The sequence below is a fragment of the Humulus lupulus genome, chromosome 7 (genome assembly GCF_963169125.1).
Source record: "Humulus lupulus chromosome 7, drHumLupu1.1, whole genome shotgun sequence".
NCBI lineage: Eukaryota > Viridiplantae > Streptophyta > Magnoliopsida > Rosales > Cannabaceae > Humulus > Humulus lupulus.
The window spans coordinates 205,248,784-205,272,856 of record NC_084799.1 but is presented as its reverse complement, the minus strand read 5'-3'; the positions used below and the strand labels follow the sequence as shown (position 1 = coordinate 205,272,856).

General features: G+C 35.4%; 2 protein-coding genes across 3 annotated transcripts; both read left to right on the top strand.

Moving 5' to 3' along the window:
• Window positions 1–7,750: 7,750 nt before the first annotated feature.
• LOC133792634 (uncharacterized) lies at window positions 7,751–23,961 on the top strand. Its single transcript, XM_062230541.1, has 17 exons — window positions 7,751–9,252; window positions 9,373–9,492; window positions 16,803–16,948; window positions 17,055–17,265; window positions 17,358–17,595; window positions 17,676–17,826; window positions 17,935–18,234; window positions 18,277–18,410; window positions 18,553–18,577; window positions 18,702–18,761; window positions 20,398–21,685; window positions 21,795–21,944; window positions 22,312–22,457; window positions 22,573–22,783; window positions 22,874–23,105; window positions 23,190–23,340; window positions 23,426–23,961. The coding sequence occupies exons 1-17, from the start codon at window positions 7,851–7,853 to the stop codon at window positions 23,735–23,737; spliced, it is 5,277 nt and encodes a 1,758-aa protein (XP_062086525.1). The 5' UTR covers window positions 7,751–7,850; the 3' UTR covers window positions 23,738–23,961.
• LOC133789209 (G-type lectin S-receptor-like serine/threonine-protein kinase At4g27290) lies at window positions 10,120–11,781 on the top strand. 2 transcript variants are annotated; one of them, XM_062226976.1, is made up of 5 exons: window positions 10,120–10,247; window positions 10,360–10,570; window positions 10,654–10,904; window positions 10,984–11,134; window positions 11,224–11,781. In XM_062226976.1, exons 2-5 carry the CDS (start codon window positions 10,529–10,531, stop codon window positions 11,530–11,532), a joined length of 753 nt encoding a protein of 250 aa, XP_062082960.1. In that variant the 5' UTR covers window positions 10,120–10,247; window positions 10,360–10,528; the 3' UTR covers window positions 11,533–11,781. The 2 variants fall into 2 exon arrangements, with proteins under 2 accessions (XP_062082960.1, XP_062082959.1); XM_062226975.1 differs by having other exon boundaries at window positions 10,651–10,904.
• Window positions 23,962–24,073: the final 112 nt, after the last annotated feature.

Here is a 24,073-nt window from a genome sequence, read left to right as displayed (position 1 = left end):
CTGCAAAGAGCATGGAAGCTCATGTTATTGTGCAATTGCAGCCAATGGGAAAGCAAGGATGAGTGAATGAACAATCTGTAGAATCATTATGTGTTAATGTCTCACGGTCTTCGAACAATCCTCTTGAGCAACATTGGTGAGGATCACATTGAGTCCACATTGAGCAAACAACTCAACTGTGGAAAAAAGATGGAGCTGCAGAATTTGTTAGACAACTAGAATTTGCTGTTGGTATGCGTGGAGCTGCAGAATTTGATGATTACACCTCTGATGCTAATGATTGACTGAGTTGTTGAAAAATTGTAGGGCAGGTGGCTGGAAAGGACGAGTTTGTTACAGAATTATTCGTTTTGTATGGAGAAAAAGAGGGAAGAGAAGTTCAGAAATGGTGTGAGAAAGAAACATTGTAATACAAGTTATAAGTGAACAAACCTGTGTGTGTTAGCTGAGGGTTTGTATTCATTGCACCACCATTGTTCTCTTGTAGTCTGTAACTCTTTGATAATAGTGGATTGAGATGGCAAGGCCACCAAACTATACCAAAACATAATCAAACAAAAGATTAAACAACACCAAATTTATTCTCTCTCTCGGCTTCACTCTCTATTTCTTAGTATTACCATGATCTCACTTATGTCACACTTTGTTATTACAATGAAACAAATACACTTAAATAGACACAAGGGACCAATCATAACATAACAGAATGACAGACTCAACTAAAACCAAGAAACCGAAACTAACTGGCTTAACAGACTAAACCAATGTCAAGACACGTGCAAGAACAAGAGTGGCATGAGTTAAGTGTGAGCTGAACCAACTAGTATTATGATGCTTTCTGCACCAATGTTTACTTGATGTATTTGGTTATTTAACAAGGCTGGTCCGAATGTGGATTTGGTCAACCTGCACATTGCGTACTCATGTATACTTGTGTACTTTTCTTCATGTCGAATTCCGTCATCAACATTACGTGTATATTTTGATAAAGTTAACTAAATATTCACCATTACCATTGATTCAAATGTGGGGTTAAGAGCGTTCACTACCACATGAACTTGAAAACAATGGGATTATAATTCATGTAATTCATTTGCATTATTAAAATGCAAATTGAAGACCCATCTTCGGTTCTGTCCTATATTCATTTTTTACAAATATTAAAAATAAAAAATAAAATTGGAATAAAAATATCTATTGTCTAATGAATATGACAGAGGTCTTTGATATTTTATTACCGAGAAAGAATTTTTGAATGGCTTAAATAACAAATAAAAGATATTTTATTATAAGGGCGTTCAATACCACATGCATTTTTCCATGCCTGAGTGTGACTATGATTTTACAAGAAGTTGCCTGAAAAGTACCTCCAATATTATGATGAACTTGAAAATAATGGGGTTAATTCCGTTGCTGTGTCTCTCCTAAGTTATATCATTATAATGTTCGATTAAATGGTAACGTTGACACCATCATGAGCTTGAAAATAATGGAGTTCCTTTCTCTTATGGTAACCTTTGTTGTTTTGAGACTTTCTCTATGTAGAACATGTTAAAAGTCATTACCGTTTCTAGAATGCTCTAGAATTCTAGAATGTTCTAGAATATACTAGGAAGAACATAGAACATTCTAGAAAGTTCTTGAATAGCTTAGAACTAAATAGACAATATAGAAAGTTCTAGAAACATTTAGAAAAATGAAGAAAGTAGTTAAATAAATTATAAAGTTAGAAAGAAAGATGTAGATGTTTCCTTGGTAGCCTATAAATATAAATGTAATATGTATCCAAGGTAGTAGAAAAGTGAGTGTCCCAAAAGTGAGTCAAAGAGTGAGTACACAAAGTGCGTCTAAAAGTGTTCCAAAGAGTGTAAGCTAGAGTGTTTAGTGTGTGTGGTCAAGAATTGTAATCAAGTCTTGGTGTAATTACTTTTGTATCAATAAAGTAATTACGTTTTCACGTGTTGTGGCGTCCAACAAGTGGTATCAGAGCCGGATCGGGGTCGTACCGAAAGAGTCCTTTGTTGAGTTTCTTAGAGTGATCGTGTGTGGTTTAGTACTACAGAGTTTGCACGATGGGTGACCTTCAAGTGGTCGGTGGAATTAAGAAAGTTAACAACCAAAATTACAACACGTGGTCGATGCACATGGAGGCATATCTCCAAGGCCAAGACCTGTGGGAGATCGTTGGTGGCAATGAAGTCACACAACCGGAGGATGCAACCACTTTGAAGAAATGGAAGATTAAAGCGGGCAAAGCCATGTTTGCGATTCAGACCACAGTTGAAGATGAAATGTTGAAGCACATCAGGCCGGCGAAGACACCGAAGGAAGCGTGGGATACTTTCGCATCACTATTCACCAAGAAGAATGATATGAGATTGCAGCTTTTGGAGAATGAGCTTCTCTCAATCAGGCAGCGTGACATGACGATCAATCAATACTTCACCAAGGTAAAATCTCTTTGTTGCGAAATCTCTGCATTAGACTCTGCTGCTAGCATGTCAGATGCTAGAATTAGAAGAATTATTATTCATGGATTAAGGCCGGAATTTAGAACTTTTATTGCTGCAATACAAGGTTGGCCAACCCAACCTTCTCTTGTTGAAATGGAAAACTTGCTAGCTGACCAAGAAGCGTTAGCTAAGCAAACATCTGGAATCTCATTAAAGAGTGACGAAGAAGCACTCTTTAGTGGTGATAAGAAATGTCGATCTCGACCAAATGCTAGCAAATTTTTTAAGAAAAATGATGACAAGGATAGTCATCATGGAAGCTCCCAAATAGGGGGAGCTCAAAAGAAAGACAACCAGCGTGGCCAGTCAAAGAATAACAATAAATTTGATGGAAAATGCTACAATTGTGGAAAGTATGGCCACATGGCTAAAAGTTGCTGGTTCAAGAAGAAAACTGCAGAAGGTAATGCAACCACGTCAAATGCAGAAAAGACAAGCGATGAAGAATGGGACGCAGAAGCATCTTTCGCTGTGGAGGAAGAAGAATTAGCTCTAGCAGCTACTGTTCCAGGAAAGATCGACTACAATAATGATTGGATAGTTGACTCTGGCTGTTCAAATCATATGACAGGAGACGAAGAGAAGCTGCAGAACATAACAGAATATAAAGGTGGTCGTGTAGTGGTAACAGCCAACAACTCAAGATTACCGATTGTTCACATCGGTAAAACAACAATCACGCCGAGATTCAGTACAAAAGAAGTATCACTCCAGGATGTCTACCATGTACCTGGAATGAAGAAAAACTTACTGTCAGTAGCACAACTTACGACATCAGGACACCACGTCGTATTCGGTCCTCATGATGTCAAGATATATCAAGACCTTAAGATCTCTGGAACACCGATGATGAAAAGACGACGTTTAGAGTCTGTCTATGTAATGTCAGCAGAGTCAGCTTATGTAGACAAGACTCGAAATAACGAAACAACAGATTTGTGGCATGCAAGGCTAGGACATGTTAGCTATCATAAACTCAAGGTGATGATAAAGAAATCTATGCTGAAGGGCCTTCCTCAACTCGAAGTTAGAACAGAGACTGTATGTGCTGGCTGCCAATACGGTAAGGCACATCAATTACCGTATGAAGACTCAAAGTTCAAAGCCAAAGCACCGTTGGAGCTAGTTCATTCTGACGTATTCGGGTGAGTCAAGCAACCATCGATCAGCGACATGCGGTACATGGTTACATTCATTGACGACTTCTCACGGTACGTATGGGTGTTCTTTATAAAAGAAAAGTTCGAAACTTTTTCAAAATTTAAAGAATTCAAAGAAATAGTCGAAGGAGAAGTTGGCAAGAAAATTCAATGTCTGCGAACAGACAATGGCGGTGAATACACATCAGATGAATTTTCTCAGTACCTACGAGAGTGCCGCATACGCCATCAATTCACATGTGCCAATACACCACAACAGAATGGAGTAGTTGAGAGGAAGAATCGACACCTTGCAGAGACATGTCGAAGCATGCTACATGCGAAGAATGTTCCAGGAAGATTTTGGGCAGAAGGTATGAAGACAGCAGCTCATGTGATCAATAGACTTCCCCAAGCAAAGTTAGGGTTCATTTCACCCTTTGAGAAACTGTGGGGTTGTAAACCTGTAGTAAGTCACTTTTCGAGTGTTTGGCTGTGTATGCTACGTGTTCGTGCCAAGTCATCTACGTAGCAAATTTGACAAGAAGGCAATTCGATGTATCTTTGTGGGATACGATAGCCAAAGGAAAGGGTGGAAGTGCTGCGATCCTAATATTGGAAAGTGTTATACATCAAGGAATGTGGTATTTGATGAAGCCTCATCATGGTGGTCACCACAAAAGGAAGAGTTGCCAGATTCTAAGGAAATAGAAGACAATTTGCAGAAGAAGATGGAGGAGCAAATTGTTGAGTTACCTTCAACTCCAGAAATAGATGAAGAAGAACAAAGTGAAGAAGACAACGAAGACACAACACAGAGTCCATGGCAAACAGGAGTGCATCAAAGAACAGAAGATGAAGCAAACAATGGCCAACCAGAACTTCGGAGATCAACAAGAGCGCGGAAGCCAGATCCCAAATACGCCAATGTTGCTGTAGCTGAAGAAGAGAAGTTCAGAGAGCCGGAGTCATATGAAGAAGCATACCAGAACTCCAAGTGGCTTGAAGCAATGAAAGAAGAGATAACTGCTTTAGAGAAGAATCAGACTTGGGAGCTGGTGCCAAAGCCGAAGGAAGCAAAACCCATTTCGTGCAAATGGGTCTATAAGGTAAAATCTCGTCCTGACGGTTCAATTGAAAGATACAAAGCTCGGTTAGTAGCTCGTGGATTCTCTCAACAGTATGGGCTAGATTATGATGAGACATTCAGCCCAGTTGCCAAGATTACAACAGTACGAGTCCTGTTGGCGCTTGCAGCATGTAAAGACTGGAGACTATGGCAGATGGATGTGAAGAACGCCTTTCTACATGGAGAACTAGATCGAGAAATATACATGGTCCAACCAAGAGGATTTGAGGATAAAGTTCATCCTGAGTATGTCTGTAAACTGAAAAAGGCGCTCTATGGATTGAAGCAAGCTCCACGAGCATGGTATGGCAAGATTGCTGAGTTCTTAGTAAAGAGCGGTTATACCATGGAGCATGCAGATTCAAGCTTATTCATCAAAGTAAGGGATGCAAAGATCGCAGTTGTCCTAGTATATGTTGATGACCTCATCATCACTAGCGATGATGAAGCAGAAATGCTCCTTTGGAGTGTCGTCGGGGAAGTTTTTGGGTTTCATTGTGAATGCACGGGGAGTAGAGGTTAATCCTGACACGATCCATGCATTAATTGACATGCCCTCACCTCGAAGACATAAAGATGTCCAGAGTTTGACTGGGTGAATGGCGGCATTAAGTAGGTTTATCTCGAAGTCTACAGACCGTTGTCTTCCATTTTTTAACCTCCTGAGAGGGGGCAAGAAATTCGAGTGGACAGAGGAATGCGAGCTAGCATTTCAGGAGCTCAAGAAGCATCTCGCAGAGCCTCCTATCTTGTCAAAACCTATCACGGGGGAAATTTCGTATCTATACCTCGCCACAACCAAGCACGCCATCAGCCCCATGCTCGTTCGAGAAGATCAGAAGGTACAAAAACCAGGTTACTATGTTAGCAAAAGGTTACTAGGGGCAGAATCGATATACCCGTTAATGGAGAAGTTGGCTCTCAGCTTAATCCACTCATCTCGAAAGCTTCGACCTTACTTTCAAGCACACCCCATCCATGTGCTGACTGACCAACCACTACGTCAAGTCTTATCAAAACTAGAAGTCTTGGGTCGATTGTTGAAATGGGCCGTCGAGCTCGGACAGTTCGAGAACACCTATCATCCCAGAACGACTATTAAGGGGCAGGCCCTGACTGACTTCATAGTGGAATGCACTGGAGTAATAGATGAAGAAGTTATAGGATACTTTATGTCGATGGATCCTCCAATGAAAATGGATCGGGGGCAGGTATCATATTGATCACACCAACAAGAATTTGATTTCACTCCTTTGATATTAACTTACATAATCTAGCAATGGTCCCAAGCCCATTAGAATCATCTAGTTTTACGAAGCTACACCAAATGGTTTAAGCTAGAATATTCTAGCTAATATAAGTCAGTTGTGGCATCCAACTTTAGAGCACTATAAATAGGAACCGTGGATCCCTTGCAAGTGTGTCTAAGTTTGTAGCAAAGTGTGGTTAAAGAGTGTTTCAAAAGTGTGAGTATAAGTGAGTACGATATAAGTGTCTAAAAAGAGTGTGGGAGAAGTTGTAAGTGAGTGCTCTAAAATAAAATATGTAAATGTTTAAAGTGTTTTGTGGTTAAATATTGCATCCAAATCTTGGTGTAATTACAAATAAAAATCAGCTGTCCCAAATTCCTTATCCCTTCACTGTTCCACCAATAGAATTCTAACAGGTGCTCATTTTTTTTCTTCTTTTTACGTTTTGATGTTTTTTCAATTAATTTTTATATATATATATTAGTTATTGGGAAAGTAAATTATCAGTACATTAAAATAGATTTGATATTTTTATTTAAAAAGAGAAAATGAAAAGTTAAGTTACACCTATTTAAATCAATTATTTCATTAAAATTATCATTTACTTATTTTTTTTTATTTTCATAGTCTCCAATAAAAAAGTATTTTTTTTTTCATATATGCATCGTATAATGTTTTTTTTTAATTAAATACATATATATCTTTTAGGTATTTTGCCTGTTTTTGGAAAGAAAAATAATATGCTTTCTAGAAAAAAAAAATTATGCTATATAATTTGTTAGACAAGAATTTAATTAATTTTTAATACCAATAATAAAAATAAAGCATAAATTTAATTTTTCTTTAATTTTAATAAAAAAATACTTTAAAAACTTTTATGAAAATACTATAATAGAACATACCAATTATTGGAAGAAAAATAAAACTAAAAAAATGCTTCTATAAAATTATAAAAAAATTATTATAAAACTAAAAAATGCTCCTATAAAATTATGAGAAAAATTAATATTTTCTTGTACACTATTTGCAAATAAAGAAAAAATATATAAAGTCATAGTGATACAATTTTAAAAAATAATATATTTAAATAGTTTTTTTAGGAGAACAATATTATCAACTCATAATTTTTTCTTAAATAAATATACAATAATATATCATTTATTAAGTACATAGAGATAGTGTCTATTATATATATACATATATATATATGGATTTATAAAGAAAAATAAATAAATATACAATAATATACCATTTATTTAAGAAAAATAGTATGTTTTTATAGGAGACTGGGAAATAAAAAAAAAGAAGTAAATAATATTTTTAATGAAATAATTGATTTAAATATGTGTAACTTAACTTTTTTATTTTCTCTTTCTAAATAAATAAATATATCAAATCTATTTCAATGTATTAATTACTTTCCCAATAACCAACATATATAAATTAATGAAAAAAACATCAAAATATAAAAGGAAAAAAAAAAGAGCAGCTGATAGGATTTGGGACAACGAAGGGATTGGAAATTTGGAGAATTTGGGTAAGCTGATTTTTATTCGTGTAATTACTATTGTAATAATAAACTAATTACTTTTTTAACGTGTTGTTGTGGTGCTCATCAGTTTTTGCTTCAATGGTCTGTCTATTTAGCTTCTTTGTTTGTTTACTTGATGTATTTGGTTATTTAACAAGACTGGCCCGAATGTGGATTTTTCTTCACGTCGAATTCCATCATCATCAAATGTGGGGTTAAGAGCGTTCACTGCCACATGCATTTTTCCATGCCTGAGTCTGACTGTGATTTTCCAAGAAGTTGCCTGAAATGTACCTCCAATATCATTACAATGTTCAATTAAATGGTAGCTTTGGCATCATCATGAGCTTAAAAATAATGGAGTTTCTTTCTTTTCTAGTTACGTTTGTTGTTTTGAGACTCTCTCTATCCAGAACAACGTTTGCTGTGGTTGATACCATTAGACCTTCAGAATTTATAAGACACAACACAACTTTGGTATCTGGAGAAGGACTTTTTGCACTGGGATTCTTTTCTCCAGGTAGTTCAAAGAATCATTATCTGGGAATTTGGTATACGAACATCCCAGTTCAGACTGTTGTTTGGGTTGCAAACAGGTGTGAACCGATCAACGATTCATCTGCCTCATTGACTATAGACGACACAGGAAATCTTGTGCTTTATGGACAGAATAAGAGGATCGTTTGGCCTACGAACTCAACGAAACAAGCCCGGGAACCACTGGTTCAGCTCTTGGATAATGGTAATTTGGTTTTAAGAGATGAGAAAGATGAAAATACAGAGAACTATTTGTGGGAAAGTTTTGATTATCCTACTGATACGGCCCTGCCCGGAATGAAATTTGGATGGGACTTGAGGAGAGGTCTCAATAGGCGTTTATCAGCATGGAAGAGTTGGGATGACCCCTGTGATGGAGATTTGACTTATGGGATGGAGCTTGATGAACGACACCACACATACCCTCAACTAATTATGCGTAAAGGGTCTGCAAAAAATTTTCGAGCTGGGTCATGGAATGGCATAAGTTTCGGCGGAAATCCTGATGCGGGGAGGGCAAACGCACTTTTCGAGTACGGGTTTGTGTACAACGATGATGAAGTTTACTATGTTTATGAGCTCAAAGGTAAGTCAGTGATCTCAAAAATGGTCATGAACGAAACGTCAGTGATCACAAGAGGGGTCCTCAACCAAACAAAAAGGGTGGCAGAATTCTTGGTATGGATAGAATCAAAGAAAATTTGGGAGACCAATACCTCAGCTCCAAGAGATAAGTGTGATGTTTATGGCTTATGTGGAGCTAATTCAGTATGTGTCGAAACAAATAATCCAGTTTGCCAATGTCTAAAGCGTTTTAAGCCTAAGAATCAAGAAAAATGGAAGGAGAAGTCCTGGTTAGAAGGGTGTGTGAGGAACAATCCTTTGAGCTGCCATGATAAGGAGAAAGATGGGTTCATTAGATTTTCTAACTTGAAAGTGCCTGATACTGAATATACTTGGGTGAATAAGAGTATGGATCTAGAGGAATGCAGGGTTAAATGCTTGAGCAATTGCTCTTGTATGGCTTATACAAACTTAGATATCAGTGAAAAAGGCCGTGGCTGCGTGCTCTGGTTTGGAGATTTTTTTGACATAAGAGAATTTCAGTTGGGAGGACAAGATCTATATATTCGAATGCCTGCTTCTGAAATAGGTAAACTGAAGCTTGAAAAATTTAGATCCATATAAAGTTCAAGTGTATTTTGTTTTGGTTATAACTAGTATGTTCTGCATGGATTTTCTAATATTTGCTTTTCTCTTAATCATGAAAAAGCAAGAACTGATGTTAAGGTCAAGGTGGGGAGAGCACTCATAATTACAGCTATCATCGTCGCATTAGTTGGTGGCAGGTATCTAGTTGGCTTTTACATTCACAAGAGGAGAAACTCTTATGGTAACAGTCTCTACCCTTTACTTCATTCTTTCCATTTTTTTTAAGCATAAGAAATTGAATAGAAATAACATGTTTTTATTACTAACAAATGTCCTCTTGGTATAAAATTTAAATGCTTAAGAAACTGAATAGAACTTGAAGAAAATACTGAGTTGGAACACAAATACAGAGTAGACCACTTTATACAAAACAAAAGCATTGTTCTTGTGAATATATAAATAATCTGGCATGAGACATGATTTCTATGGATTGGATAGAAAATTTGTAATATATATATATATATTTCGTGGTAAAATATTTCAATAAACAGATATATAAAATATGTGAGTTAATGGGACTGTAGCTCAATGGCTTTGCCTATAAATGTGTCTTGCATGTTTAATGTTGGTTGTTATATTCAACTCTTGAACATTGTAACACTGGTTTTAATTTACTTTCCAAATATAGTATTAATTAGAAGTAATATTTAGAGACATTTCTAGTAGCACAACACACCAAGATATGTATAAAAAATTTAAAATGGCATATTTCTAGAACCATGTATCTTGCTGTGTTTACATCTTGTATGTTCTGTTTTTCATTAGTTTTTGAGGCTTTAATCTTCATGGCCACTTTGTAATTTTTCAGAGACAATGGAAAGCCAAAATGATGACTTGGAGCTTCCATTATTTGACCTACATACAATAGATACTGCCACTAATTATTTTTCAGAGAATAATAAACTTGGAGAGGGTGGTTTTGGACCTGTATACAAAGTAAGTTCTCATTTACCTGCTTCACAACATTCTCTATTCTTTCTACCAGATATAGATATAGGTAATTAAATATTGAAATAAGTAAATAATTACTTCCATTGTGATACATTAGGGTACGTTGGAAGGAGGCCAAGAAATTGCTGTGAAGAGGCTATCAATGTCTTCTGGACAAGGAGTCGATGAGTTCAAAAATGAAATTAAGTTAATTGCTAAGCTTCAACATCGAAATCTTGTAAAGATATTTGGTTATTGCATTGATAGGGAAATGAAACTATTGATTTATGAGTACATGTCCAACAAAAGCCTTGACTATTTCATTTTTGGTAATATTCTTTTCCCCCCTTTTTTAATACATGTGATGTTTTATACATGTAATTTGCCAATTTTGTTCTAATAGAAGTAGAAGCCAACATTTGTAGATGAAAGGAAACACAATCTATTAGAATGGCCTACGCGCTTCCAGATTGTATGTGGAATTGCTAAGGGGCTTCTCTATCTTCATCATGATTCTAGATTGAGAATTATACATCGAGATCTCAAAGCTAGTAATATTTTACTTGATGAGGACATGAATCCCAAAATTTCAGACTTTGGCTTGGCTAGATCTTTTGGTGGAGACCAAATAGAAGGAAACACAAACAAAATTGTTGGAACTTAGTAAGTCATCTTTGAAATCCTTTTAGTTTCTTTATTATAAATCTATTGTATACTAATAAATAATGTTATGCAAATGTAGTGGTTATTTGGCTCCAGAATATGCTTCTAATGGCTTATTCTCAACAAAATCTGACGTATTTAGTTTTGGCACATTGATGCTTGAAATCGTAAGTGGAAAGAAAAGTAGAGGCTTGTACGATGAAGATAGCATTCTTAACCTCACTGGATTGGTAAGTATTTGGATAGCATACTTAGCCTAATTGGATTGGTAAGTATTTAGCTTTTTCTTTTTTATTTATATTTTTATAATATTTGTTAGGCATGGACTTTGATGAAAGAAGGCAACGCATTTATGTTTATTGATAAGTGCTTGTTAAGAGATCCAAACGACAACATGGAAGAAGCATTGCGTTGCATCCACATCGGTCTCTTGTGTGTGCAACAAAATCCTATTGATAGGCCTAATATGTCTTCTGTTATTCTAATGTTGAACGGTGAGAAAGTGTTGCCTCAACCCAAACCACCAGCCTATTTCACCAACACAAATTTGTGGGAGGGATATCATTCCCCCTTTTCTAAAACACCATCATGCAATACAAGCATAACAGCTGTCGAGGCGCGATTATAATTCATACAACAAATCAGAGTTTATCATGTAAATTTTTAGAATTTGGATTATTACAATTCTATTTATTTCGTTCAAAACTGCATTGATGATTGGTATTAGTAATCTACATGTAGTATATATGAATCTATGCCAGAAGAGAATAAGCCATTATTAGGCTTATTTCCTTGTAGTGAGGCAAGAGTATGATAAGAAACTTATACATATTGTCAATATCAAATTGTACTGTCTTATTTTGAAGTGTTGAAAGAATTTCTAAGTGATGTGTATTACAACATCTCGTACAGAATGATATAATGGTAATGTGAAATTGTAACTCAAGAGCATGGCCTCAGCTGAAATCATGAATATATATTTCTTTAATATAACCAAGAAATAAGCACTGGTTACGTGAAAACTTATGATGCATAACTTATATATGAAATTCCACCACAAATCTACAAACTGATGCATAACTTGATAAAAGAAAAAGTAAAATTTGACATAGTTTTTTATTAGAAGAAAAAGTCTGTAACATAGATGTATATTGAATGAGCAAGTATTTATATAGACCTATAAGGCTATAAAGCAAGTACTTAATATGAGAATCTTTGAAAATTTGGTCTGATAGAAAGAGAGGGAGAGAGAGTACTTATTTGGTCGTATGAACCTTATGGCTGGTTTAGTATTATCTATAATAGACGAAAGAGTGGTAATTTCTGTTTCTGGGGCTGGCTAGAATGAGGAATGAGACTGAATTTTGGGAACTTTTGAGGAAATAATATTCTGGTTGTTGAGGGAAGTGGGGTATGCACTATGAAGTTGGATTTTGGAAAATGGGAGTCATACTTGCACTCCAAATTAATATTAAAGCACTCATTTTAAAAAATAAAATATTATTATATATATATGTGAAAAGTTAGTTAACGATTATTGGACTATGGTGTTACACATAGAATAAATGTACAAATAATGAGTCATTAATAAGAACATGAGTAACTCTATGATTAGGCTTGTTTTAGTTATAATAATTGTTATTTAAGGATGTCTCTCACATTAGTTGTACACGACTGATTGTTACCATATGTACTAAGTGATCAAAAGTAAGACATAGCTTATGGCAATGCTAGCCAGAGTTGCATTTGGTTCTGCATTTTCTTTAGAGATGAAATAACTTCTGCATATTTCTTTAGTCCAAATGCAGATTTGGCCTATGAATTTCTCTGCGAAGCTCATCTTCTTGCGCAATTGCAGCCAATGAGAAAGCAACAGTGAGTGAAAAATCTTTAGAATATGTGTTAATATCTCACAGTGTTCAAACAATTGTCTTGAGCAATATTGTTGAAGATCATATTCAGACCACATGTTCTGATATATATATATATATATATATATATATTTATGGCAAAGCAAACAACTCAACAGTGGAGAAAAGGTGATTTAAAATTAAGGTGACAACTAGAATTTGCAGTTGGCACACGTGGGGCTGCATAATTGGTTTGGCAATCATTTTCTGATGTGTTTTAATCATTACACCTCTGATGCAAACCTCTGTGTGTATTAGCTGAGAGTTTGTATACTTTGTACCACCGTTTCTCTCTTGTGTTCTGTAACTCTTTGAGAATAGCGAATTGAGATGGCAAGACTAGCAAAATGAACTTAGGAGAGACCTTTATGCTCTGAACCAGTATATATAAACTGGACTTAGGAGACTTTACTGCTCTGAACCAGTATAAACTCCCCTGTGTTTTCACATGCTTAGATGGATTCAAGCTAGAGAAGTATGTGATTCAACAAGTCTTGGTAATTGTTTTCCAACACTTGTTATCCTACAGGAGATGCAAAAAAAGTGGAGTACTTAGGAAAGTGTTAGAGTAGAAATTTTGGTTTGCACAGTTTTCAGCAATTGTGGTCTGAATGTTATGATATTAATTAATAATGTTTGCAAGCTTAAATTTTTAACATATGTCTGTAACCAATTCTTTTGCTGCTTGGTTTATCTGTCTAGCTAGATGAGTTTGTCACATCTGATTTTTTTTCCCTTCAATTGTCATTTAGTCCTCTGTAACATCTTGATGATCATTATATATATTCGTATAGTTGGTTTTCACCAACCCCAATCTCAAATTTTCTGCACACAACCACAAACCAATAGTGCAGAAATCACAAGAACAAACTATACCAGAACATAATCAAACAAAAGAGTAAACAACACCAAATTTATTCTCTCTCTCGGCTTCACTCTCTATTTCTTAGTATTACCGTGATCTCACTTATGTCACACTTCTTATTACAATGAAAAAAATACACTTAAATAGACACAAGGGACCAATCATAACATAACAGAATGACAGACTAAACCAATGTCAAGACACGTGCAAGAACAAGAGTGGCATGAGTTAAGTGTGATGTATTTGGTTATTTAACAAGGCTGGTCCGAATGTGGATTTGGTCAACCTGCACATTGCGTACTCAAGTATACTTGTGTACTTTTCTTCATGTCGAATTCTGTCATCAACATTACGTGTATATTTTGATAAAGTTAACTAAATATTCACCATTACCATTGATTCAAATGTGGGGTTAAGAGCGTTCACTACCACATGAACTTGAAAACAATGGGATTATAATTCATGTAATTCATTTGCATTATTAAAATGCAAATTGAAGACCCATCTTCGGTTCTGTCCTATATTCATTTTTTACAAATATTAAAAATAAAAAATAAAATTGGAATAAAAATATATATTGTCTAATGAATATGACAGAGGTCTTTGATATTTTATTACCGAGAAAGAATTTTTGAATGGCTTAAATAACAAATAAAAGATCAATGTGGGGTTAAGAGCGTTCAATACCACATGCATTTTTCCATGCCTGAGTGTGACTATGATTTTACAAGAAGTTGCCTGAAAAGTACCTCCAATATTATGATGAACTTGAAAATAATGGGGTTAATTCCGTTGCTGTGTCTCTCCTAAGTTATATCATTATAGTGTTCGATTAAATGGTAACGTTGACACCATCATGAGCTTGAAAATAATGGAGTTCCTTTCTCTTATGGTTACCTTTGTTGTTTTGAGACTTTCTCTGTGTAGAACAACGTTAGCTTCGCTTGCTACCATTAGACCTTCAGAATTTATGAGAGAAAACACAACTTTGGTATCTAAAGAAGGACTTTTTGAATTGGGATTCTTTTCTCCAGGTAGTTCAAAGAATCATTATCTGGGAATTTGGTATAAGAACATCTCAGTTCAAACTGTAGTTTGGGTGGCAAACAGGTGTGAACCGATCAACGATTCATCTGGCTCATTGACTATAGACGACACAGGAAATCTTGTGCTTTATGGACAGAATAAGAGGGTCGTTTGGTCTACGAACTCAACGAAACAAGCCCAGGAACCACTGGTTCAGCTCTTGGATACTGGTAACTTGGTTTTGAGAGATGAGAAAGATGAAAATACAGAGAACTATTTGTGGGAAAGTTTTGATTATCCTACTGATACGAACCTGCCTGGATCGAAATTTGGATGGGACTTAAGGAGAGGTCTCGCAAGGCGTTTATCAGCATGGAAGAGTTGGGATGACCCCTGTGATGGAGATTTGACTTATGGGATTGAGCTTGATGAACGACACCACACATACCCTCAACTTATTATCCGCAAAGGGTCTGCAAAATTTCATCGAGTTGGGTCATGGAATGGCATAAGTTTCAGCGGATATCCTGAAGTGAAGAGGGAAAACACCATTTTCGACTACGGGTTTGTGTACAACGATGATGAAGTTTACTATGTTTACGAACTCACAGGTAAGTCGGTGATCTCGAAAATGGTCATGAACGAAACGTCAGTGATCACAAGAGTGGTCCTCAACCAAACAATAAGTGTGTCAGAACTCTTGGTATGGATAGAATCAGAGAAAATTTGGGTGACCAATAGCTCAACTCCAAGAGATAAGTGTGATGTTTATGGCATGTGTGGAGCTAATTCAGTATGTGTCATAACAAATAATCCAGTTTGCCAATGTCTAAAACGTTTTAAGCCTCAGAATCAAGAAAATTGGAAGGAGAAGTCCTGGTCAGAAGGGTGTGTGAGGAACAATCCTTTGAAGTGCCATGATAAGGAGAAAGATGGGTTCATTAGATTTTCTAACTTGAAAGTGCCTGATACTGAATATACTTGGGTGAATAAGAGTATGGATCTAGAGGAATGCAGGGTTAAATGCTTGAGCAATTGCTCTTGTATGGCTTATACAAACTTAGATATCAGTGAAAAAGGCAGTGGCTGCGTGCTCTGGTTTGGAGATCTTCTTGACATTAGAGAATTTGAGTTGGGAGGACAAGATCTATATATTCGAATGTCGGCTTCTGAAATAGGTAAACTGCAGCTTGAAAAATTTAGATCCATATAAAGTTAGTGTATTCTACTTTGGTTATAACTAGTATGTTCTGCATGGATTTTCTAATATTTGCTTTTCTATGCTCCAAAAATTAATCATGAAAAAGCAAGAACTGATCGTAAGGTCAAGGTGGAGAGAGCATTGATAATTACAGCTATCATCGTCGGATTAGTTGGTGGCATGTTTCTAGTTGGCTTTTACATTCGCAGGAGGAGATACTCTTATGGTAACCGTCTCTACCATTTTCTTTTATGCATTAGCGGTGGAAACTTTTTGACCAAGTACAAATTTTTAAAGAAATCAACGAGTTTTTATTACTAACAATGTCATTGAGGTTTAATCAACCCTCTTGGTATAAAATTTAAATACATAGGAAATTGAATAGAACTTGAAGAAAATATTGTGTGTATTAATTGCATCAGCTGTTTTGCTTGCTTTCATGCTACACAATTTTATTCACAAGTACAGCTTACATCTTTTTTACTCATTGCTTGACTTCTATATATGTTTATATATAATTAGTACAGAAATTTAATAATTAGTACAGACACTACTGTTTAAGTTGTGCCACTAATTTCCAGCTCATATATAGTTTGATTTGATGGTAAAGAGACAGCAAAAAGAGAGGTTGTAACAGTAGTTTTACAAGATTGTATAGAGAGGTTTTGGAAGGGTTTTCTCATTGTATTTTCTGGGGTTCTAAGTGAAGTAAGATTGCTTGTTTTTTGTCCTGGGATTGATTTTTAAGTGACCTCATTAGTGGATTTGACTTGGGGATCTCATCCTTGGATGTAGGTTGTCTAGTCGACTGAACCAAGTATATTGCTGTGTTTGATTATCTTTTGAAATTTTATTTGTTCTGCTTTGCATTTGTATTGAGGCTTTAATCTTCACAGACACCAATACTTTCTTTGAGAGAAACAAAACCCAAGATGAAGACTTGGAGCTTCCATTGTTCGATATGCATACTATTAGTACTGCCACTAATAATTTCTCAGAAAACAATAAGCTTGGAGAGGGTGGTTTTGGACCTGTATACAAAGTAAGCTTCTCTATCATTTACCTGCTTTAGATCATTTTCTCTCTGAGCAAAAAAAAAAAAAAACAGTAATGGGATTTTCCTTTTTCTTTTCATTATTATACATTAGGGTTTGCTTGAAGGAGGGCAAGAAATTGCTGTGAAGAGGCTATCAATGTGTTCAGGACAAGGAGTTGATGAGTTCAAAAATGAAATTAAGCTAATTGCTAAGCTTCAACATCGGAATTTGGTAAAAATATTTGGTTATTGCATTCATAGAGAAGATAAACTATTGATTTATGAGTACATGCCCAACAAAAGCCTTGACTATTTTATTTTTGGTAAGACTTTTCACCTCTTTTAATTAATACATGTGATGTTCTATAAATATGATTTGCAAATATTTTTCTAAAGTACAAGTCAACATTTGCAGATGAAAGGCAAAGCAGACTAATACTATGGCCTAAGCGCTTCGAAATTATATGTGGAATTGCTAAGGGGCTTCTCTATCTACATCATGATTCCAGATTGAGAATTATACATCGAGATCTCAAAGCTAGTAATGTGTTACTTGATGAGGCGATGATCCCCAAAATTTCAGACTTTGGCTTGGCTAGAGCTTTTGGTGGAGACCAAATAGAAGGAAACACAAACAAAGTAGTAGGAACCTAGTAAGTGATTTTAAAAAACCTCTTTTAGTAACTTCAATATAATCATTTGTATACTAATTAATAATGTTATCCAAATACAGTGGTTATATGGCGCCAGAATATGCTTTCAATGGATTATTCTCAATAAAGTCTGATGTATTTAGCTTTGGCATATTGATGCTAGAGATAGTAAGTGGAAAGAAAGGTAGAGGCTTCTACGATGAAAATAGTAGTCTCAACCTCGTTGGATTGGTAAGCTTACATACGAAAAAAAATCATTTGAAATCTGATAATAAGTTGGATAAATTTGTCACTTTAAGAGTTGCTTCTTTCTATTTTTGTTTTGATTATATTTGCAAGGCCTGGACTTTGATGAAGGAAGGCAATGCATTTGAGCTTGTTGACAAGTGCTTGTTAGAAGATCCATACAACAACATGGAAGAAGCATTGCGCTGCATCCACATCGGTCTCTTGTGTGTGCAACAAAATTCTATTGATAGGCCGAACATGTCTTCTGTTATTCTAATGTTGAGTGGCGAGAGAGTATTGCCTCAGCCCAAACCACCAGCCTATTTTGCTGACACAGATTTGTGGAAAGGAGATCATTCTTCATCTGGTAAAACCCTGTCATGCAATACATGCATTACCGATGTTGAACCGCGATGAAAATTCATACAACAAATCAAAGTTTTCCATGTAAAGAAAGTGGTTGCTTATTCACCAGCAATGCTCTTCATGAAAGGTACACCAGATGCTCCTTCATGTGGTTTCAGTGAGGCAAGGACTGATCAAAGTCTTTTCAAACTAGCCAACCTTATCTCAGCTTTATTACAAAGGTGAACACATAGATGGTTGTGACATAGTTTTGGAGCTTAAAAACATGGCATGACAACTCTCGTAACTAGGTGAGTTTTTCTTCCCTTGAATCAGCCTTTATTTCTCTGCAACTTCTTCATGATCATTTATTTTACATTACAGCATTATGATGTTGTATGCATCAATGGTCTGCCTATTTAGTTTCTTTGTTTACTTGGTGCATTTGGTTGAGGCGCGATGAGAATTCATACAACAAATCGGAGTTTGTTGCTTTATGTTTTACTTCCTTGTTAGTTACTATATTCTTTTAGTTGGTAGTTGGTCGAGCATGTGATATGTACTGGCCACAAGTAGTTAGTTCTGCTATCAATGTTAGTTACTTGTAACTTTTCAGTAGCTTTAAATACTATGCTTTGTAATATTTTCATTGAATCAATAAGAAAGATCATCCTTTTCATCTGTCTTTTTCTTTTCTTTATTTACACTCTGATTTGTAACACACTTATTTACACTCTGCTAGTCTGACTTTTGTTCACAGTGATATTATCAAGGTTTTGTTGGTTTAGTATGTAGTGAGTGAAAAATAGTCTTAAGTTCATCTTCTGTTTCTTAAAGGGAATATGAGATAATTTCTGATCATCTTTGGAAGAGTTGGGAACTTGGGAGGGGATGAAGACCACCACATGACCCTTAAAAAATGAATTAAACTTCAGATATTTTTTGTAGTTGTCACTTTCTCATCATTGGTTTTAAGAATTTTTGTTATTATGCCTACTTTATTAGTATCATATATTACTAAGTCATCATTGTAATGGACTCCAATTACTATATGGAACTCCTCAAAACAGAGCTTAAATCTACTTTGTCAGAGTAAAATATTGGGTTAGCACAGTTTTAAGAAATAGTGGTCTGAATGTTATGTAATAGCTAAATTTTGATATATCTCAGTTACCAATTCTTTTGCTGCTTGTTTATCTTTGTGTAGCTAGAAGATTTTGTTGCATCTGATTTTTTCTTATGCTTTATTTCTCTGCAGCTTCTTGATGATTATTGTTGAATGTTCAACATTACTATTATTAGTCTAATGTGGGGATAAGAGCATTCACTACCTACCACATGTATTTTTCCATAGATTGGCCAAGACTTTTCCACAAACAAGTTGTCAGAAAACTACCCCAATATCATTTAACTCCATTGTCATGCCTCTAAAACAGGTAATGTCCGCACCATCATGAACTAGAAAATAATGGGGTTTTCTAGTTACCTTGTTGTTTTGAGACTTTTTCTACAACTGATAAGTTATCACCATATATTTTTTACACTCTGAAATATAGAAGCTAATGTTGAGGTGTATCATTTTCTATTACATTGAGGTAATATTCAATGATACATATCCATTCAAACTTGCATAGTATAAAAGCTTCGATTAATAAACAACTTTTTAGTCATATATATATTCTGGAGCCCAGTGCTTTAATAAGCCTCTCAAAACACGTTTGATAAGAGTATTGAGTACCACATATACTGACCAAGATTTTTCCACAAACAATTTGTCTGAAAACTACTTACACTAATGGGATTAACTCCATTGCCGTGTCTGTTGACTTATATCATCACTAAGTTCTATAAAACTTGAGTCAACGCCAATGGGATTAATTTTTAGACAGAACCTTGGTGAGTCAACGCCTAGATTTCTATTAAGTTGAGGTAATATTTAATGATATATATCCATTCAAACTTGCATAGTATAAAAGCTACGACTAATATACAACTTTTTAGTAATATATATTACATATATATATATCCTGGAGCCCATTGCTTTGATAAGCCTCTCAAAACACGTTTGATAAGAGTATTGAGTACCACATATACTGACCAAGATTTTTCAACAAACAATTTGTCTGAAAAGTACTTACACCAATAGGATTAACTCCATTGCCGTGTCTCTTGAGTTATATCATCACTAAGTTTGATCAAATGAATCATATTGGCACCATCATGAACTAGAAAATAATGGAATTCCTTTCTTTTCTGGTTACGTTTGTTGTTTTGAGACTCTCTCTATCCAGAACAACGTTTGCTGTGGTTGATACCATTAGACCTTCAGAATTTAGAGGACATAACACAACCTTGGTATCTAAAGAAGGACTTTTTGAACTGGGATTCTTTACTCCAGGCAGTTCAAAGAATCGTTATCTGGGAATTTGGTATAAGAACATCCCAAATCAAACTGTAGTTTGGGTGGCAAACAGGTGTGAACCGATCAACGATTCATCTGGCTCGTTGGCTATAGACGACACAGGAAATCTTGTGCTTTACGGACTAAATATGACGGTCGTTTGGTCTACGAACTCGTCAAAACAAGCCCGGCAACCACTGGTTCAACTCTTGGATAGTGGTAACTTGGTTTTGAGGGATGAGAAAGATGAGAATACAGACAAGTACTTGTGGGAAAGCTTTGATTATCCTACTGATACGATGATACCAGGAATGAAATTGGGATGGGACTTGAGGAGAGGTCTCAATAGGCGTTTATCATCATGGAAGAGTTGGGATGACCCCTGTGATGGAGATTTCACTTATGGGATTGAGCTTGATGAACCACACCATTCATACCCTCAACTATTTATCCGTAATGGGTCTGCAAAATTCTTTCGTGAAGGGCCTTGGGATGGCATCAGTTTCAACAGAATTTCTAATAATGGATCAGTTCCTTTGCACGAGACTAATTACGAATTTGTGCACAACGAGGATGAAGTTTACTTCACTTACAGCGTCAACAATGAGTCAATGATCTTTAGAATTGTCCTGGGCGAAAGAATTGAATACAAAAAATGGAAAGAAGAAGACAAAAGTTGGAGTTCTTATTACTCAGTTCCAGGAGACAAGTGTGACAAGTATGGCATCTGTGGGGCTAATTCAGAATGTGTCATTAACGAAGTGAATAAGCCAATCTGCCAATGCTTAGAAGGTTTTAAGCCAAAGAATCAAGAAAATTGGAACACGATGTACTGGTCAGAAGGTTGTGAGAGAATCAGTTCTGTGAGCTGCGATGATAAAGATGAGTTCCTTGAGTTATCTCACTTGAAATTGCCCGATACTCAATCTACTTGGGTGAATAAGAGTATGAATCTAGGCCAATGCAAGACTAAATGCTTGAGCGATTGCCCTTGCATGGCCTATAGTTATACACACTCAAATATCAGTGAAGGCTCTGACTGTGTCCTCTGGTTCGGAGATCTGTTTGATATTCGACAACTTCCTTATGGTGGAGAATCTATAAATATTCGAATAGGTACAGACACTATAAGTCCATATAAAGCTCACATATATTCTGTTTTGGTTATAACTAGTATGTTTTACGTACATGAATTTCCTTCTATATTCTGTTTTTCTTTTCTCAGCTCCAAAATATAATTTGGAAAAAGCAACTGATGGTATGGACGAGGAGCAAGGATCAGTGATTATTATGGTCATCTCCCTCTTGGTCGTATTATTATCTGGTGGTTTTTTGTATATTGGTTTTTACATGCGCAGGATGAGATACATTAATGGTAACAGTCTCTATCTTCATTTCTTTTTTATGAAACATTATTTTAACCAAGAAGTATAAAATGTCATTGAAATCTAACCAACCCTTCTTGGCATAAAATTCTGAGTTTGATCAAGCACATAAAATTGTGCCTCTAATTTCCAGCTCTTTGGTGATTAGGAGGGCAATAGGGTAGTTATGTTAGTTAACGGGACTGTAGATTATAATGACTTTGCCTGTAACCGTTTCTTCCATGTTCTCTACTGGCTCTTTATTTTGTATACATTTCAGCTCTTGAACATTGTAAAGAGATAGACAAAAAGATTTGACCTACAAGAATATCGTACAGAGAGGGTTTTCTCATTGTTTTGAGGCTTTGATCTTCGCAGCCATTAATAATTTTTCTGGGAGAAACGAAAGCCAAGATGAAGACTTGGAGCTTCCATTGTTTGATCTGCATACAATTAGTACTGCCACTAATAATTTTTCAGAGAATAACAAGCTTGGAGAGGGTAGTTTTGGACCTGTATACAAAGTAAGTTCTCATTTACTTGCTTTCAGAAAATTCTCTTTTCCTTCTTTATGATATGGATATAGGTAATTAATAAGGTTGAAATAAGTAAATAATTATCTTCATTGGGATATATTAGGGTACACTCGAAGGAGGTCAAGAAATAGCTGTGAAGATGCTAACAATGTGGTTTGGACAAGGAGTTGATGAGTTCAAAAGTTTAATTAAACTAATTGCTAAGCTTCAACATCAGAATCTTGTAAAGATATATGGTTATTGCATTCATAGAGAAATAAAACTATTGATTTATGAGTACATGTCCAACAAAAGCCTTGACTATGTAATTTTTGGTAAGACTCTTTTCACCTCTCTTTTCATACTTGTGATGTTCATATAATTTGCCAATATGTTCTAATAAAAGTAGAAACCAATTTTTGTAGATGAAAGGCAAGACAAACTATTGGAATGGCCTAAGCGCTTCCAAATTGCATGTGGAATTGCTAAGGGGCTTCTCTATCTTCATCATGATTCTAGATCAATTATACATCGAAATCTCAAAGCTAGTAATGTGTTACTTGATGAAGATATGAATCCCAAAATTTCCGACTTTGGCTTGACTAGAACTTTTAATGGAAACCAAATTGAAGGAAACACAAACATAGTAGGAACTTTGTAAGTCACTTCTACGAAAACCTTTTAGTTTCTTAAATATAAATCTAATGTATATTATTAATAAATAATGTTATGCAAATGTAGTGGTTATATGGCACCAGAATATGCCTCTGATAGCCTGTTCTCAATAAAGTCCGACGTATTTAGCTTTGGCACAATGATGCTAGAAATCGTAAGCGGAAAGAAAAGTATAGGCCTTTACGATGAAAATAATGATCTTAACCTCTATGGATTTGTAAGTGTACATACCAAAAAAATTCATTAATATTGCTATAATAGTGACATTGTCTTTTCTATTTACTTTTTGTAATATTTGTCAGGCATGGACTTTAATGAAGGAAGGTAACAAATTTAAGCTTATCGACAAGTGCTTATTAAAAGATCTATCCAACAATGACAACATGGAAGAAGCATTGCGTTGCATCCACATAGGCCTCTTGTGTGTGCAACAAAAGCCTATTGATAGGCCTAATATGTCTTCTGTTATTCTAATGTTGAGTGGTGATGAAGTGTTGCCTCAACCTAACCCACCAGCATATTTTACTACCACGGATTTGTGTGATGGAAATCATTCCTCCTTAGCTCAACCCCCACCATCTGATACAAGCATAATAGCTGTCGAGGCACGATGAGAATTCATAAAACAAATCGGGGTTTGTGAAGTAAATTTTTAGACCTTTAGCATCATTACAATTTCTATTTATTTTGTTCAAAATTGCAATGATCATTGGTATATTATTAGTCTATATGTAGTATGCGAATCCATGGCAGAAACTCAGACATAGATGAATGGTTTTGCATCCCTAGAATGCTAATCGTTACAATAAAAGTGAGAGTAACCTTTTCTTGATTACAATAGGCCATTATTAGACCTGTTGCCTAGTAATGAGGCAAGAATGTTATAAACTTATACATCTTGTCAATATCAACTGTCTTATTTTGAAACGTTAATATAGTTTCTAAGTGAT